Genomic DNA, 19,765 nt, shown 5'->3' on the forward strand with positions numbered 1-19,765 from the left:
ACTTTCAAAGAAACCACTGATTTCAATCATTAGATGAACTGTTAACTTCATAAGGCAATATGCTTTAAATGAATCTCTTAAGATCCTGCTTCTCAAAAGTCTTTCTACAAAGGACCCACAGACTTTCATTTTCTTTGGTCACACAGCATTTCCCAAATTTAGCACTTTTGCAGAGCTGTTCATTTTCTGCAAAGTATAAACAACACAGAAAAAGGGAACTGCCCAAACCTAAGTGGTGCCAGATGAGCTGCTCTGAATTCACAGAGCTTTGTTTTCAAGTTTCCCAACTCAATACTAACTCAAATAGCAAGAACAGTCTAGGAAATAAAGTCCTTTGAACTTGTGAAAGTAGTCAAACAAAGAATCAACTTCCCTCACATCCCACACACAAAAATCGATGTTAAAGACCTCTTTGCTTTCACCTTTTAGCTACAAATTGTAACAACACTTAAGTTTTCATTGCAGTATCAGTAACGAAGGTGCATTCCATGTTAGGGATCATTAAGAAAGCATCCGGAAGAAATTGTCAAGATGCAACTTCTCTTGGAAAACTGTGTACAGTTCTCAGTCTGGACCCTGTGTGAGAGACCGGGAAGTGGAGATCTCTCCGTGTGAGAGGCTGGGAGAAGCCTGGGATGCTTTCAGGTGAAAACTGGGAGGACACACCTTTCTATGTATGGGACATAATTTGAGACTTGTGAGAGAGGATTCTGAATTATTCTCTCTCTTCCCTCTTTTTCCTTTCCTTTCTTTTTATTATTCTTTGTGTAGATTAGCTTGTCTTTTACTGCTTTGTGAAAAGTGTTAATAAAAAAGGTAAAGGGACCCCTGACCATTAGGTCCAGTCGTGACCGACTCTGGGGTTGTGGCGCTCATCTCGCTTTATTGGAGCCAGCGTACAGCTTCCAGGTCATGTGGCCAGCATGACTAAGCCGCTTCTGGCAAACCAGAGCAGTGCACGGAAACGCCGTTTACCTTCCCGCCGGAGCGGTACCTACACTTGGCATTCTACAGAACTGGTACTTGAATCTTACTTCAACACTGGTTACTGGTTTTGTTTTTATAAAAAAAAATGCTTTACAAAACCCAAGAAGAGCCTCCAATCTTTTGGGGGGGTGTTCCCCAAAAAATCTCAAGGACTCTGTCTGGATTTTCACTTTGGGGACTATAGCAACCCTAACTCCAAGGGGACTGTCTCTTTCTACCTAATGATAGAACTGAGCCTGGGTATATAAAATAATGCATGGTGTAGAGAAAGTGAATACAGGGAAGCTGTTCTCCCCCTTTCCATAGTAATAGAATTCAGAGTCCTCCAATGGAACTAAATGGTGGGAGATTCAGGACAGCGAGAAGGAAGCAAAGTTAAAACTATTGAATTTTCTACCGCAAAATGTGGTAATGGCAATGAATTTAGTTGAATTATGGCAAAGTCATGTTGGATAAAGTTTATCAATGGCTATCTAGCATGATGATTGTATAGTAACTCCAGGTTCAGTGGAATAATGACTCTGAATGCCAGTTGCTGTGGAACAACGGCAGGAGAGAGCTACTGTGTTCATGTCCTGTGTATGAGCTTCCTCTAGGCATCTAATTGGCCATCGTAGAAAACAGGGAGCTGGATTGGATAGATTTTGGTCTGAATCACTAGGGATCTACTTGTGGTCTTAGAAGATATTTTGGAAATGGAAATTTAGATACAAACATATCTTTCTCAGTGGAATGGTAACAAGCAAGTCTAATGGGAAAGATGGTAAATCACAGAACTCTAGAGTTGGAAGGGACCCTGAGTAACATCTAGTCCAGAGGTAGTCAAGCTTTTTATACCTACCACCCACTAATTCATCTTTCTTGATGGTAAAACTTCCTTACCGCCCACCAGTGCTCGATGGAAGGAGGGTTCAGTTTGTACCATAGAACCCCCTACCGCCCACCTAGAATCCTGAAATGCCCACTAGTGGGCAGTAGGGACCAGGTTGACAACCCCCTGCAATGCAGGAATAAATGATGTGGAGACCACAGGTTTGCCACCTTTAAAATGTATGGCTGCATTCAAATTCATTATAATGTGCTTTAATGGTTTTAAATTATATGTATTGGATTGTCTAAGATGCTGTATAAAAACAAGTAAAATGAATGTTAAGAACATGGATTGCCTGGGCACAGAGAAGGGCAGAAACGAATTTTATATGTCCCTGTGACAGACTTCTCACATTAATAATACTGATGAATTTGCATTGGATGAGCAAAATCTGAAGATCAGTATGCAGTTAATTGATTTCAGATGACAGTTTTGCCATGGCTGGGTGGATCCGATAAGTAACTCTGGAATAATCCTCTTGAAGCCAATTAGGGTGTTCTGCAGTAAATAGAGGATTGTATCATACAAATCCCATTTTACCTGAGAAGATTAGTAAGTATTGCTTATTTATCATCAAATGTAATGTAGTGCTGAGAGACACAGAAAACACAGCTTAGTAAGGAAGTTAATTCTCCAATAAAAAAAATGGTATTTTTTGCAAGTATGTCAACAACTCATCACTAAGCTGTCACCACAATAACAGATACAATTCTAACATCTGCTAGCTTTGAACATGGAGCCATCTGTTCCAAAAGCCATGAAAACCAACCTAACATTTACAGTTACTAGTCTTATTACATGCAACCTCCAGAGCAGTGAGATACTATCTGTCTCAAGCCTTTGACACAGACGGGGCTATACATTTTAAAAGTCATGTTTTGAGAACAAAATCAATAAGAATCCTGTAAAATTCTGAAACATCTTTTTTGTAAGATTATTCAATCCACTGCACACACCCCGAATCCAAGCTGTATGTTTGAGCCACAAGAAAGAAAAAGGTTTTTCCTCAAAACATTCCTCCACTCTTCACATCATCTCAATTAAGAACAAATGCAACCTTAAGAGAGAGAAAAAGTGTGTGGGACTTAAGATCTAATTAAGGGTGAGAGGCAGACATGTTCAATTTCATCTTTTGTCTTACAGCTTAGATAGTGTGAAAATAAATAGGAAGCAACAGCAAAAACAAAGGTAGTATTTTATCAGCCAGTACAGTGATTACTCTGTTAACATCACACTATAAATATATAATGCACTTCAATCCATACACTGCCATAGTTAGCTAATTCACACATGCGAAAGTTCAAGATTAAATGCAAAGCTACTGGTATTTTCTAAGTAAGGATGTTTCTGCATGTGTCTCTGTATCCCATCAATGGGTATTCCTTCATACTACCAATATTAACATGATAACCTCTAACAGGCATCTGCACATTGTTTAGTATTTCTTTTAACAGATTAATAAATGAGAGATAAAATACAAGCTTGGAGAAAGGAAACCCTCACCTTTAACATCCAAGTACAAATACAAAATCATCCAAGGTGTCAAAAACTTCATTTTAGGCACTCAAGATCCAAATAAGTCTAAACTTAAAGCAAGAATATGGCAAACTCTCAAGCAGTGGTATCAATTATAATATCTTTATTATTTTTCTCAAAAATAAAAAGTCCCTGCCATTCCAGACAAGCATTTGAAGCCACCTATATCAGTCAGCAAGGGCTGAATTGTTATTATTTTTCAAAATTCACTGCTTCCATCCTGGTTATGGGAAGCCCATTCTCTGAGCTATAACTGTTCCAGCAACTATAATTTTATACTACAATTACTACACTGTTCTGTACATTGTTTTCATCACCTGTTTTGCTCTAGTAAAATATTTTCTCATTCCAAACCAAGTGCCAGATTTTAAAAAAGATACAAACACATATACCATCAACTAATTTGTTCTAATGTAATATTTACTATGTTCCAATGAAGGCTACAGCACTTATGTCCATTTTAACACTACCATTGTAGCAAAGCACTGCAAACACAATCACTCCTTCTGGGACTAGGAACTGGCTAGCTGCCAGTATCACAGCTGGCTGCAAAGTTAGAAATGAAGCTGTGGCTCATCAGAATACCTCAGTTTTCAATGACAGAGCCACCATGTGGTTCGTGCCCTGGCAACACTACAAAGTTCAGTACAGATGTACCCTGGATATTATGATGTTTCTAGAACTGTTGTCCAGACATTATGGCATCCCAAGCAGTAGCGAAACTGAAGCGGCACTTTGCTTTTTCCACTACAATGACTGACAGCTGAATGTGAGAACTGAATCCAGAGAAAAATATTGCAGCTGAGTTGGCACTGGTCACTGTCTGAGGTCATCCATGAAGAGCTTTTCACAAATGCGAGTGTTTAAAGTGATGGATATGCATATCTCAACTAGTTCTATAAATAATTTGCAAAGATGGTTTGTGTCAGGAGTTCAGCCTACACTCGAATAGGACCCTGGCAGAGACACATGCCCGACTGGCATGTTCTCTCCCTCCTGGTCTTTCCTTCGGGAGCTTCAAAAGCTTTCTTCAGCCTGAACATCACAGCGACTGATGCCACCTGACACGTCACACTTAGGGATCTGCAGAGTTTGCACAGCATGCGCGTGACAGACCTCAGCAACTCAGCATTTTGGCTAATCTACTTTATTTACATATAAACACACATGGAGCACTGCAACATGGCTCCCTCTCTAGTATCAGACAGCAAAGAGAAAAAGAACAAAGGACAATAGTCCCACTTCACGGAACACAGTAACACAAACATGCTGTCTCCGTCACTTCCCACTCTGTGGAGTCAAAACATATACCGTCATGTGAAAGACAAAAACCCCATGAATGCAATCATGGAGCAGGAATTCTAACAGTTTGTTGTCCTGTATCCTTCTCATTGTTCAACCATGTCATGATCCTTGAAAGAGGCTGCAAGGGCACAAGATAGGGAGACCATTGCACTAGGGGCTGAGGGACAGGAATAGCTTGTGGAACCTCTCAGACCACCAGGGCCTATAGGGACAGAACTCACGACCCTCACAGGCACAGTCTCCCGAGTCTCAAGAATCAGATGGCGCCCACTGCACAGTCCAGAGAAGCAGGTAATGCACCAGGAAAAAGACTGTGGAATGGAGGTGAAGTTCCTGTCCTCAGGACAGAGGGTTGGTCCTTTAAGGCTCCAGAGTTCTCTACTTGGTGGTGGAAGCAAAGTCTTCAAAGGCCTAGAGTGTGAGCGTATGAAGTGGGAGGTCCAATTTTTAGAACGCCCCCCCCCCATACACAGCACTTTTGTCTTGGTCAAACTTATTTCCAGTATCATAGTCTGGCTCGGCGGGGTATGCATTTGGGTGTAAACAGCAGACAGTAGAAATGAACACCCCACAACAATGTGCTCCTTTGCTCTGAAAATCTGGTCTCCAACCCACATTTTGGACATGATGATAGTAAGTCAATCTGCCCCAGTTGGGTATACTTTGCCTTTACATCAGTGCCATCAGGGGTCCATAGGCTATCATGTATTAGAATGCAGAAATTGTGTCTGAAAATAGGACAGGTGATCAGTAAACTGAAAATATTGAAATTCAGAGAGACCAAATCGGACTTGGCTAAGCTGCATCAGTTCAAGTCTCCAAATTTTCTGCTCTTTTTTTGAAATCAATCCCTCAGTTCCAGCTGCAGAAATAATATAACCTCCAAGGCACAATATCTGCCAGAGACCAATACCTGTGTTTAATATGTTCAGATATTTCTTTCTAGGTATTTGTTTTAGAAACTCTATGAAGTTGATATAGTGAAAGGGCACAGCAAGCTTTGTTTTGCCTTAGTTTCTGTGGGTCTCATGTTCCCATGTATATTTATTATCTTAAAATGTGAAGTACGTGAAAGGCAGGGGGGGAACTTCTGCCAACTCAGAACAGTAGGCTTTAAATTAGATACAGTCACTATGAGTATGGTTTGCAGAAGCATTTGACAATTTTCACCTTCTAAAAAAAAAGCTTTTTCCATTTTTCTGTTAACAAAAAATCCTTAAAACATCCTTTTCTATATTTTATCATCTTCAGATGAGAGAGCATCTATAGATTTGAAGCAATTTAATTTAGCCAATTTTAATCTGACTGTTCATCCAGATCAACAGTTCTTATTTCCTTTTATTGTTAGTGTATGGCTTGTAAAAATTGGAAGGCATTCAGCTATGTTTTATCAGTGCAGACCCACTGAAAGTAATAAGCATGGCTAAGTTAGAGTCATTAATTTCAATATTTTACTCTGAGTAAAATATTCAGCAAACCATGCTTAGGATATTTAAAGTTTCCAGGTTTAACTTCTGCCTACTCCAGTTAAAGGAGCAGCTAGGAAGAACTTTGCCTTAGACCTTGGAGGCCAGTGCTAGTCAGATTAAGCTAGACTTTGCCAAACTGGTGCCCTCTAAATATTATGGATCACAACTCCTATCAGGCAGTTGCAGTTCAAACCATCTGGAGGCACTAATGTTGGCAAAGGGTAGATTATAGAACACTGCAGCACGTAGACTAGGCATAGGCAAACTCGGGCCTCCAGATGTTTTGGGACTACAACTCCCATCATGCCTAGCTAACAGGACCAGTGGTCAGGGATGAAGGGAGTTGTAATCCCAAAACATCTGGAGGCCTGAGTTTTCCTATGCCTGACATAGACCAATAGCCTAATTCAATATAACGCAACTGCATGCCACCCCACCCCAAAAAATGTGATTCCATATGGTAAAATGAAAAATGAAACTGGGTCTACAAATGCAAGTTTTGGTTACAGGTTTGAAAAGTTGAAGACTACTGTTCTAGAAAAGCTTGGATGTAGGCAAAGGACTGCAGTGGGGAGAGAAAGAGAAGGGGACGATTGGGAGACACCCCAGACCAAAATCCTAGGAAGTGTAAACAATACTAAACAAGATGGATGAGAAGAAAATGTGGAAAATAGGGCAGCTTCCTATGTTCACTCTCCAGTTTATCAAGTTGTGGTGTTCCTAAAATATAAAAATGAACTTTGGGAAGATTTCTTTAAAAAATACTCCTAGCTCATTGACCAAGAGAAATGGTATGCGTTTATGTGCCTTGAACACTTAGGTCTTAAGAAGAAACTTATTATGTTAATGTGGTCCTGAGCAAGGCAGTGTTTTCGAAAGGGATCAGTGTGACCCATTACCTTGGCCATGTTGCCCAGTCTTTCCCACAGCATTAAAGCAACAGTCCATTTCATGTACTGAAGCTCTCTTTGGAGGCTCTTTGCTCTGCTGAATAGAGATGGCCACAACACCCTCACTTTGACTGGGAGTGGATGGGCTGGGATCTCTGAACTTTTTTTGTAGCATTCTTACAAAGACATGGGAGAGAGAGGAGCATCAGCTCTCTGTAGTGAGGACATTAGAGCATACTCATATCTTCCACGGCTCATTGGAACTCTGGGAGTTGTAGCTCTCTAAATCTATTTTCAGAAACTATGCAAAGTACTCAGCAGGAGATTAAGATGACACATCCCAATAATCCAAGACCCCAGTCAATTAAACACACATACCGCTTGCACCATAAAAACTCTACTATGTTTGCCTGATTTGGTGGGGGGGGGGCAACTTAAGAAATACTAGTATTTTCTTTTACTCAAGTTTTTTTTCTCTTAACATGAAAGTGTCTCAAAGGAACAGGTTTTACTGAAGCATTCAGAAATGTACTTTGCTTCTATCTAGGAAGGTCAATAGACTGGAAAGAGTGGTAGACACACTCTATTACTGTACTCTTGTTCTGCAAATACAAAGTTGCAATTCACAGGTAGTTTTAAGGAACGATCCCTTAAGAAGTTTCCAGGACATGAATTGTCACAAGGACAATTTTCCGTTTTAAAAGGAAATAAACATAACTGTTAGAAACCTTTGAAATGTCAATATTCTTTGAAACATCAGTATTTTTTAAAGAGTGTTTGAACCATAACACCTATCTAGAAGAGCAACACAAATACAGTCAGTTGTACTACAACTCAGCAAAATATAATGGCATCTTTATCTCTACATTTTAAGATCCTGGTGCCAGGCCTAGATCTATACCTATTATCTACTCCAGATAATTACATGCTCAAATAAATGGCTTGAGGATTTCAGCTTGGAGAGCAGAAGAACCTTATTTTAAGAGCGTGTTTCATAATGGTAGATGATGGACTTCTTTCATAAAAGTCTGCTGAACTATTGCTCATTTCTTTAGTTTGCCAGCAGTTTTACATAACAGCCCAATTTTAGAAAACAACACTGCTAAAATGACAATGTAAAACATTAAGCCAATGTTATTATGGCCAAATATTCCCTGAACAAAAAGCTGATATGTCTAGTGTGGAAAAATCACAACGCAGAAAGCAAGCCAGAACAGTTTGCTTTCCAAGAGACATGTGCTTTGGAGCCCACACATACTACCTTAAGTAAAGCATACAACAGCATCTGAACAGCTTCAATAGGATTTTAATTATTGTGCATTCAGGAGCACCAATACTCAACGGGGGGAGGAGGGAGCACACTAAAGAGTTACTGCAACTACCAGTGCATGATCTTCAGAGGGATACAACAGGCTTTTATTCCCAAATATCTGCAGGGAGAAGTCAATAACTCCTCATATTACGGCTGGATGAATCATAGTAAAACCACAGAAGCAACTTTCAAAAGTTGTCCCCGTATCAACTCAGCACCATCAAGACTGCAATATTATGTACTCTAAACTCACACTCTAAACCCACCACTGTAAAACAGATCATACTTGCAGCAAGAAAACACCAGCATGTGTCTCCCATCCAGTATACAGGTCCTTACACATGCCTGCCAACCTCTGGCCCTTCCCTTACAAATAAATATTCTGCATTAGTATATTTTCTTCCACTCATGCCTTCAAAACCATTCGGCCTCCAATACTGTTTTGTTTTGCCACTTTAGAATTTCTTCAAAGTTTACTCTGAGATTTAATGCAGCTTCGGTCTGCCAAAAAGTTTGTCTGTGGGATTCTGTAAATTTATCTGGCAGTCTTTCTGGCTGACCATCTGGAGAATATTTTAGAGAGAAAAAAAGAAAAAGAAAAAAAGACAGAGCAAGAGAGAGACCTGCAGCAAGAACACCCCTGCTCTACCACTCCCCCCCTCCCGCGCGCGCACGAACGCACACTCACTAGGGACCTCGATTCGTTTTTGTTAATGACTCCTCTACAAAAAAAAGCAAGCACCACGTTCAGCCAACACGGGGGGGGGGGAGGCGGGGAGCGGGTTGAGCAATAACAGTCTACTCTTCTATATTCCAAACCAGATCCCATCAACTCGTTTGCAAGCAGATGTCAATGAAAATTCTTGCGCGCCCTACAAAACGTCAGTCCCTCGTTTCCCCAGCCAAACACACACACACACACACACACACACACACACACACACACACACACAGAAACTAACAGTATGTTTCTTTATTAAAAACCTTTTAGAAGTGGAATTCAACGATTTGGGGCAGAGGACTCTTTATAAAGAGTCAGGAAGGATTCTTCTTACACATCTCACTCAAGAGAAGCTCCTTTCGGAGCCAGAGACGGATTCCCCCCCCCCCCCCAAGAATCCACGATCTGCAAGTCATCTGCGCTTTTTGCAGAAAGGAGCACATCTGGAGTCAAGATTCCCCAGCGAAGCCCCGTCCAGTCCGTTGTGGAATGCGCCTGGCGAAGGAGGAAAGTTGCGAGAGAAGGATCTGCCAGGCAGGATCAGGCGGAGGAGGGCGCCAAGTTGTTGTTTTCGCTGCCCCTTACTCACTTCGCCACAAATATTGCAATCACATGACAAGAGTGAGTCTCTCCGTCTCACCCCCCACACTTTCCCCGTCCTAATAACCGTCGCCTCCGGCACCGGCGGCAGCAGCCGCTTCCCCTCGCTTACCTGCAGTCTCTCGCTTGCCGGCTGCCACATATTTCTCCCGCTGGGACCTGGCGGGACACTGTTGCTAACGAGCTGGCTGTTGCGGAGCGGCTGCGGGGCTCTGGCCAGGCTCGCTCACATCTGCTCGGCGTGTGTCAGCTTGGGGCGAGCCGCCAGCGGGCGACGGGGGCGAAGGGCAAGCGCCGCCCAGGCGAGAGGCGAGGGAGACGGGTAGGGAGAGCGCTCCGGAGCCCCGGGAGCCCCGGCTACGAACTTGGGTCGCGACCAAGATGTCGAGCTTTGGCGCCGGCTTCCTCAGCGAGGCGAGCTCCGCCGTCCTATTGCGCTAGTCGCCGCCGGAGGCCCCTCAGCGCAGCAGAAGCGACGTGGGGAGGGGGGCGACCAGGCTCTCCAGGCCCCGCCCCGCCCCGCCGCCCGCCTCCTCGCTTCTCCAGCGCCGCCCACCCTTCGCTCGGGAGCCCCGCCGCGCTCGGGCGCTGCTGACTGGATTTGCTCGTTGCCTGCAAGAGGCGGCGGCGGCTTCTGCGCGCGGCGTGTGACGCGCGAGTTGCTTTGGCGTGCGGCGGCCGGTTGCTTTGCCCTCAGGCGCGCAGGGACCGAAAGCGGGCTGAGGGGAGGGAGGCGTTCATTTGTTGTTTAGTCGTTTAGTCGTGTCCGACTCTTCGTGACCCCATGGACCAGAGCACGCCAGGCACTCCTGTGTTCCACTGCCTCCCGCAGTTTGGTCAAACTCATGCTGGTAGCTTCGAGAACACTGTCCAACCATCTCGTCCTCTGTCGTCCCCTTCTCCTTGTGCCCTCCATCTTTCCAGGGAGTCTTCTCTTCTCATGAGGTGGCCAAAGTATTGCAGCCTCAGCTTCAGGATCTGTCCTTCTAGTGAGCACTCAGGGCTGATTTCCTTCAGAATGGAGAGGTTTGATCTTCTTGCAGTCCATGGGACTCTCAAGAGTCTCCTCCAGCACCATAATTCAAAAGCATCAATTCTTCGGGGATCAGCCTTCTTTATGGTCCAGCTCTCACTTCCATACATCACTACATTGGTACCTCGGGTTACATACGCTTCAGGTTACATACGCTTCAGGTTACAGACTCCACTAACCCAGAACTATTACCTCAGGTTAAGAACTTTGCTTCAGGATGGGAACAGAAATTGTGCTCCGGCTGCGCGGTGGCAGCAGGAGGCCCTATTAGCTAAAGTGGTGCTTTAGGTTAAGAACAGTTTCAGGTTAAGTACAGACCTCCGGAAGGAATTAAGTACTTAACCTGAGGTACCACTGTACTGGAAAAACCATAGCTTTAAGTATACGGACCGTTGTTGGCAAGGCGATGTCTCTGCTTTTTAAGATGCTGTCTAGGTTTTTCATTGCTTTTCTCCCAAGAAGCAGGCGTCTTTTAATTTCGTGACTGCTGTCACCATCTGCAGTGATCATGGAGCCCAAGAAAGTAAAATCTCTCACTGCCTCCATTTCTTCCCCTTCTATTTGCCAGGTGGTGATGGGCCCAGTGGCCATGACCTTCATTTTTTTGATGTTGAGCTTCAGACCATATTTTGCACTCTCCTCTTTCACCTTCATTAAAAGGTTCTTTAATTCCTCCTCACTTTCTGCCATCAAGGTTGTGTCATCTGCATATCTGAGGTTGTTGATATTTCTTCCGGCAATCTTAATTCCGGCTTGTGATTCATCCAGCCCATCCTGTCCCATGATGAATTCTGCATATAAGTTAAACAATCAGGGAGACAATATACAGCCTTGTCGTATTCCTTTCCCAATTTTGAACCAATCAGTTGTTCCATATCCATATTAGGGTCCTCAAAAGGCAAAGGCCACGTCTCTTTTTTTGCACACTGATGGTCCAGAGCCCGACGCAGGTGGAGTGGTGGCTTCTCGGTCTCACCTCTGGGTTGCAGCCACAGTTACGCTCCTTTCGTCTTGTAATTCTGGCTTTTCTGGTTGGGGGGGGGAGTACAGGAGATGCAACACTTGGGTGCATAAAGGAGGGCTCCAACCTGGATTCTGTCTGTACTGGGGGTTCCACTTTTAAGACAAACCCCAACTTTCTACCCTGAGCATGATGGACCTCCAGGTTGTTAAAATGTCGCGAGATAATAGTTCGCAGAACGTGCTCAAGGCTGCATTTGCCCTGGAATATCATTATGGGCCTCAGCTACCAATGATAAAAGCAGGCCAAACGATAGCTTATCAAGACGATGCAAACATGAGGCTATCCAGAGGGTTGCATGGAGTCGCCTTGCTGCTTCCTGGGCTTTTACAGCTGCACCACCTTGACCTAAGCCAAGGTCTGGTCTAATCCATCATCAGACCTGGGACTTGCAGTTAAGCTCTCTCTGCAAAGCAACTACAGTGGTAGCTCAGGTTAAGTACTTAGTTCGTTCCGGAGGTCCGTTCTTAACCTGAAACTGTTCTTAACCTGAAGACCACTTTAGCTAATGGGGCCTCCCGCTGCCGCTGCGCCGCCGGAGCACGATTTCTGTTCTCATCCTGAAGCAAAGTTCTTAACCTGAAGCACTATTTCTGGGTTAGCGGAGTCTGTAACCTGAAGCATATGTAACCTGAAGCGTATGTAACCTGAGGTACCACTGTACAGTACTCTATTCCGAACTTAAAAATGGAAAGCGTAATGCTGGTGGTCAACAAAAGAGGTTTAAAGACTGTCTCAAGGCAAATTTTTAAAAATGTAGTACAAACACCAACAATTGGGAAATGCTGGCCTGCGAGCACTCCAACTGGAGAACAGCCTTTATCAAAGGTGTCATGGGCTTTGAAGACACTCGAACTCAGGACACAAGGGGGAAACGTGCTAAGAGGAAGGCACATTTCGCTAACCCTCACCATGATCAACTCCCGCCTGGAAACCAATCTCCCCACTGTGGAAGGACGTGTGAATCCAGAATTGGCCTCCACAGTCACTTACAGACTCATTGTTAAAACTGTGTTTATGGACAACAATCTTACTCGGCTTTGAGTGATTGCCAAAGAAGAGAATGCAGTTAAGTATTGGAACTTGACCCTACAGGATAAGCGAAAGGCACCGACTGAGGGATGTAGGGGACAGGATTCTTCTCAACCTTTAATAGTATGTGAGCGAAGGATATTTGGTCGGTAACAACGCACCTCTCTTATCCCAACTTTTCAAATCCAGATCCTTTATATTTCTGAGCATGTCCAAACATTCCCACTATTTATTATTATTATTATTATCTCACACTGTGGCGTTGAGAATTTTATAAAGTTCCTTTATTTTTCCTCTCCACAGTATAGTAAGCCTGCCAGTTATGTGGGGGGTTAATTCCAGGCACCCTGCCTAAAGCCAAAATCGTGTATAATCAAAACACATTGGGTTCAATGGCAGGTCGAATTGCTAAAGTCGTTTTTTTCAAGAACCCTGCCCCTCATTTTTTTAATAAAAAAATGCTATGCATGTAAAGTTGAATGTGCACAAGTTAAATGCACATAAATTGCAGGTTGTACAGGGTGAGTCTTTTAAAAGAGGCCCCATGGAACATGTGTACTCTGTATCCATGGGGCCTCTTTTAAAGGACTCACCCTGTATATTGCAGAGGGATTCCAAATCGCTGACTTCTTGATTCAGTTACTGCCAGCCCAAGTGTCCTGAACCCCTGGCCTACCTGGCAACAAGCCAGTATCTCATGTCCCCAGTCCAGGGTCAATCCCCATGCCCAAAGTCCGAACCGAAGCGCAGTCCCGCAGAGATCCTGCAGCATCCAAACTGAGGTCCTTCAACATGGGCAGTTGAGCAGACACAGCGCTTCACCTCTGCTGCTCTTTTGTACTTTGCATTCTGATTGCAACATCTGGGCTTGATGATGGATGTGACCCGCACCTGTTCCAAGCCTACTCCAGCTGAGGAGTTGTACACCTCCTCCCAAAGCTAGCAAGCCCCACCTGGTCAGCTAGGGAGCTGGGCTGTGGGCGCTTGCCTGCCTCAGCTTCCTGGAACATCCCTCCCACTGCTCCACATGCCTCAGAGCCTGCCATGTTGATGGAGACACAACTCTGGCTCTGGTGATGGTCTGGTTCCTGTGCATTGACCCCCATTCCCTTGTCATCTTCCATCACCCCGTACTTCCTACACCAACCTCTCCTTGCCCATCCTTAGCTTGCCCCAGTGTGTCCCAGTCCCAGCTGCAGCCCTCACTAGGCTCCTCTTCCTTCTTCCCATTGTCCAGCCAGTTCATGACACCAAGTGTCCAGAAAAGTGTGGGGTGGAGACAAGTAATACTCTGCTTTGAGATATCACCATCCTCTTCAGTTTAACATCAATATTTGGAGTTGTATTCAACTGAATTGCATTCATAGGAGGCCTATTAAAGTGAATGGATCTAAGTAATGTCTATTAGTTTCAGCATATTTACTCAAGAGTATGCTTTAGTTGGACACAACCCTTCATTTCTGATTTGCTGGCACATGTTAAAGTGGGTATGACATATACCCAAATATATGTTGAGATCATTTGACTGATTTGATTTATTGTATTTATATGCAAATTTTCATTCAAATGAATCTCAAAAGTGGCTTACAGAGAATAAATAATAATAACATAATGAAACAATCACAAAGACAGCGTAAGTCATAAAATAACAAATAATAAAATAAGTGCAATCTATAAAACACGATTAACAAAACAGCATCTAAAAAATAAAGATCACCATTATGACAAAAGTCATATGACCAGTGGCGTAGCGTGGGTTGTCAGCACCCGGGGCAAGGCAAGTAATTTGCGCCCCCTAACCCGTGGATTTGCGCCCCCAACCCTAACCCCCAGATGTTGCGCCTGGTGCGGCCGGCCCCCCCTGCACCCCCCACGCTACGCCACTGCATATGACTGACAAGTCAATACAGTGTTTAGAGATCATGTCTGGTTTACTCGTGAGTTTTTATTTTGAGAGTTGCTGTGTCCTTTCCTCTTTTAAAACAAGGAACCCCCTTCGGGCAGTTAAAATCCACTCAAAAATGTATTTTGAATTCCACTTTGCAGATTGCAGGTTTTTCCCCTTACATCTTATTTTCCTTAGGGAAGCTGCTGTACACAGGCATAAGAGCATCTATATATACAAGCACACATTTAAAAATCATGCCCCTGGATTCAACAAGATTTACGTGCAAGAATAGCAAGATGCATCAGTTACATCTGGCCTTCCTCTTTATTTCAGAAACATTATGGACAGAAGAACAAAGGCAGAGAGAGAACTAGGAGTTTCTGATACCCATCTGCAACAAAAACTCCCATCTCTCTCCTTCATTATGCAATCTGCACTAGTAGGTGAGAGTAACAGAGACATCTGCTGGTAAGCGATGCAGCAATTTCCCTTATTTGGCAGGACTTAGTTCAGGGCCCAAAATTCATTGTTTCCCCCCAGACCACACTTCAGACCACACATGGAAATAAGCAGCAATCTGGCACAGGAAACCTCGTCTGGTGTTGATTGTGGCAACTGTTCTCTTAATTATTAATTCTCTTCATATTTATTTTTTGAGGGGGGGCAGTGGGGAGGCCAAGCTCATCTTTTAGGTTTTAATACAGTGAAAAGAACAAGACCTTTTGCTTAATGCCAAAATTGCTTTGTTCAGTTTGCAATGAATTGACAAAATTGTAAAACTTCTATTATACGTTAAACTTAAGACAACATGTTGTGACAAATTCGGTTTTTTATCATTGTTGTTAATAACTGCAGCAACATCTGCAACAACAACGAAATTAAACCATTTCTGATCTTTCGATTTAGTACCAGTTTGACGTCACCTTTCCTGCTTCTTTAGCCAAAGCACAATAACATTTGTGGGATCATAGCTTTGTGGGATTAGTGCTTGCACAAATGTTAAGGTACTTCTTTAGCACGTCTCCACTAGTGCCTTCCCCACGTAAAAGCTTTTCCGTGTTACACTGACTAATAAACCAGTCAACATCTGCAGAGAAAGGGGTTTTTCCATGATCTGGAGAGAACTGTGTGGCTGCTCTCTGATTTTGGAACATCACCCCTGTTGAGATACAATGCACCCTCGCCATTTGCAGTTCCCAGAAACGATCAAAAACATTCTTATTTTGACAAGCAACAGCAACAACTTCCAGCCCAACAAAAAAACAAAAAAACAAACACCATCCCAAACCACCATTATACCCCTTTAACCATCATGAAGAATCATGGAAACCATAGTTTGTTAAGGGGATGACCTCGCAGAGCTGCAATTCCCAGGACCCTTAACAAACGACGGCTCCCAGGATTATCCATGATGGTTAAAGTGGTATAATAATGCTTTAAATGTACAGTGCAGGTGTGACTCTGGTGAGGTTCTCCACTTCCTCCCTTCCTAGACCAAGGGAGTAAGGTGATGGAGAGCCTCACCAGCGCTGCCATTGCTAAAGCAGTGGCAAAAGGAAAAATGTTAACGGGGGCGGGGCTAAAGCAGTAGCAAGTCAATGACAAGTAAGCCAGGAGAAGGGCCTCTGCTGCCACCATAACAGGAGGGTGGGCAACAGAAGAGGGAGACAAAAGCAGCAGGGAAGCTAACATAGTGACCTTGATAGGGGCAATCCTGCTGCCTTGGGGTTTTGTTTGTGTTTGAAAACCTATTTCTAGTTGCTTTATCGTATGGTGGTAAATCGCCTTGAAATTTGCATGATTATACATATACATAAATAAATGTATAATAACTTTTCCAGAGCAGTGTAAATAATCTTGTTATCAGCACCTTCGGCAACTTTGTTAAAGTTTTCGTTACCTCCTTTCCTTTCGTTACTTTATTGAAAGCAACACACATATCTTGTCACCTTGCGTTTATTTTACTTATGCAATCATTGTTTTGGGTAGGCGGGGCGGGGGGGGGGAATGAATAAATGGAGAGTGGAGGAAACACACTTTCCAAAACTTCCCAAAGCCAGGTAAGGCAGAATGTTAAAGCCCTTTCGCTTTCTTCCCAAAGTTCGGCAAACGCTTACTGGAAGAGGGAGGTCTCTAGGACTCTGCTTAGAGCCTTTATGCCACCTTTCCAAAGCTGGGCAATCAGCCCTCCACCTTGCAGGAGGTCCAGTTCAAGGGGCTCCTGGCTTTACACAACGCACAATGGCCAGGAACATAACCCCCATTTTCCTATGTATTTGTAGGAATTTTGAACCACAGCTACAATGGAGGAGACAACACTTAGAACCTGAGTTTTCAATGTTATTAGTGTGGCAATTTTGCCTGCATCTCTCTTTTTCCTGTTGCTTCAATTTCATTCATGTCCTAATCACTGAGTAGAGTCACAAACAATTTTTTTTTAATCCTGTTGGCTTGGGGAGGGAAACCCCATTGCTATTTCATACTTTCAGCCAATACGAAACTGTCCATTTCTTCCCTTTTTTTTTCAATGAATTGCATCGTTTCACATTTCCTGCCTGTAGTTTTCCAGACAATTACTCGTAATAAGAAGTGCTCATAGTCTATAATTCATTCTTTGGAGTGCCTTTCTAGTGAGATCCTTCATCCTGCCACTATCACACTCCACACATTTCCGCTTCAGTTCCATCAGCAAATCAAGGTCCTATAGACAACAGACCAAATTATTACTAAGATTACTTCTAATGCGCCATCAGAATTCATGACAAGAATGAAAGTAAATCTCTTCTCTGGGTAGCTTTGAGTCCAGAGGTGGACAAGTGAAAAGGATGGAAAGAGACAGGAGGGGAACATGATGCAAAGAAAGACAGAAAGGCAAATACACTGTACTAAAATTAAGTCATTCTGAACTAAATTTAACCCATCTTTTTTCCACCAAGGAAAACTGGCTTTTGTTTAGCTGGGTATCGGTTTATGCAAATAATGTACTTGATTATCTTTTTGTGTGAGATGCAACCAAGCCCACTTTGCTTCAGAAGAAACTGCCCTGACCACTACACTGGCTGGGTACCAAATTCCTTTTCTAGTGGCTAAAACACTCCAAGGTGAGTAGGGTCCACCTCATAATTGATGGGGGGAGGTAGTTCCAAGGCTGTGACTGTCCTGGCTGCAAGGGGTGGATGTATACCTGGTTCCTTAATGATGCCCTGCATTTGGAGCTTCTTGTCTGTCCGTGTGTCCTGCCTACCCCATTCTACATAGGAGTGCCTTCAGAGCATGCCGATGGAGAGCTGCCTTCTCCCATTGCAGCAGTCTTCTTGTCCTTGGTCACTGGCTCTCTGTTACTTGCCTACTCTTCTCCCTGGGATCAGTTTTGTCTTCCATGCATCCCTGAGGATTTTGTGCATCTATCAAAGCAGAGAAGTAGGTGGGCCACTAAATCAGGCATGTCCAACAGGTAGATCGTGGTCTACTAGTAGTTTGCAGGGTGTTCCTGGTAGATCCTGGTTGATCTCTGGTGCCTCAGCAATCTCCTTCCAAAAAAACAAACAAAAACAAAACAAAACCCAACTTTGGCTTCCTAAAAAAAGCTCCACAACTTTTTACGACAATGGGTAGATCACTGCCAGTTTTTTTAATACTGTGAGTAGATCGCAGTCTATTGGGAGTTGGACATCCCTGCACTAAATGATGCCATGCAGTTCAAGAAGAGCAGGTGTTCTCAGTGTTTAATTCCAAAAAGTGAGGTGCCTTACTGATTTCCAAAGAGGAGCACTTCCACTACATGCTATAATCAAGTCATTCGGTTCCTTGTCTATTAATCACACTTGACTGCAGTGAAGCACAAGTTATTCAATAGCTGGCAGTATTGGTTCCTCCGATCAGAATAGTTATGAATAAAACCTGAAAGGTGAAGGAGAGAAATATAACTCTACACCAGTGAAGCCACAGTAGTGGAATAGCTCAGCTCTAGTTTATGGAGGAAGGGTTTAAAAGAAAAGAATAATAAAAAGAGCAAGCATGTGGTAAATGTATTTGAATGGATTTAAATAGATTCCACAAGTGCTAGAAGGAAATTCAACTTTGCAGTTACTTTGAAACAGGTCCAGTTTAGAAGTGACATTGAGACTGCGTGAGACACCCATGTGGTGTTACTAGGGATAGAGTGTGGGCAACTCTGTCTGTTTCCCAGGTCTGGAGGAAGGCAACACGAGAATGGACCTTTTCTGCAGTGGCTCCCCATTTGCGGAATGCTCTCTCCAGAGAGGCTCACCTGGCCCCTTCATTACATATTAAAAGGTAAAGGACCCCTGGATGGTGAAGTCCAGTCAAAAGTGACTATGGGGTTGCAGCACTCATCTCGCTTTCAGGCCAAGGGAGCCGGCGTTTGTCCACTGACAGCTTTCTGGTGCAACGGAACACCATGACAGAAACCAGAGTGCACAGAAATGCTGTTTAACTTCCCGCCACAGCAGTACCTATTTATCTATTTGCACTGGTGTGCTTTCAAACTGCTAGGTAGGCAGGAGCTAGGACAGAGCAACAGGAGCTCACCCTGTTGCGGGGATTCGAACCGCCAACCTTCTGATCAGAAAGCCCAAGAGGCTCAGTGGTTTAGACCACAGCGCCACTCGTCATTACATATATTTAAGTGCCAGGTGAAAATATTCCTCTTCACCCAGGCCTTGGGCTAATTAAGCATGCTACAGACTTTTAAACTGGGTTGGGTGTGGGGGGAGTTATGGTTTGTTATGTTATGTATCTTTGAGCTTTTGAACTGTGCTTTTGGAACATGTTAAAAGCTTCTAGTACTTGGAGGTGGTGTTCTATACTCTACATCACAGATTTTTTGCTTCCCAGAAATCTCAAGCTAAGCAGTTTGTTTATGCTGTGCTCCCTCTTTTTTTTTTACACCAAAGGGGGTCAGTAGCTCTCTGGAGCTATTAAACTTTTTAAATGCTAGGATAACTTCCCAGTTTCTTTATGGAGCTGCTATTTTGATTGGTTCAAACAACGCCCTTCTGCAGATCCCAGGATGGGCTCCTGACGCAGCTCTATTCTTGGAAATGGGGCAGTGCCCTTTTGAGATAAGAGCTTGGTTGG

General features: G+C 43.6%; 1 protein-coding gene across 2 annotated transcripts in view; it reads right to left on the reverse strand.

Annotated features, from left to right (window-relative positions):
- Nucleotides 1–10,219, reverse strand: part of PID1 (phosphotyrosine interaction domain containing 1) — an 88,310-nt gene extending 78,091 nt beyond the window's left edge. The window contains exon 1 of one of the 2 annotated variants that reach the window (XM_053390128.1): nt 9,804–10,219. In XM_053390128.1, the coding sequence (XP_053246103.1) occupies nt 9,804–9,833 (30 nt within the window). In that variant the 5' untranslated portion in view covers nt 9,834–10,219. The remainder of the gene's footprint in view (nt 1–9,803) is intronic. The other variant, XM_053390127.1, reaches the window with a different exon arrangement.
- Between the last annotated feature and the right edge of the window lie 9,546 nt (nt 10,220–19,765).

Source organism: Podarcis raffonei, chromosome 5 (genome assembly GCF_027172205.1).
Source record: "Podarcis raffonei isolate rPodRaf1 chromosome 5, rPodRaf1.pri, whole genome shotgun sequence".
Classification (NCBI taxonomy): Eukaryota; Metazoa; Chordata; class Lepidosauria; order Squamata; family Lacertidae; genus Podarcis; species Podarcis raffonei.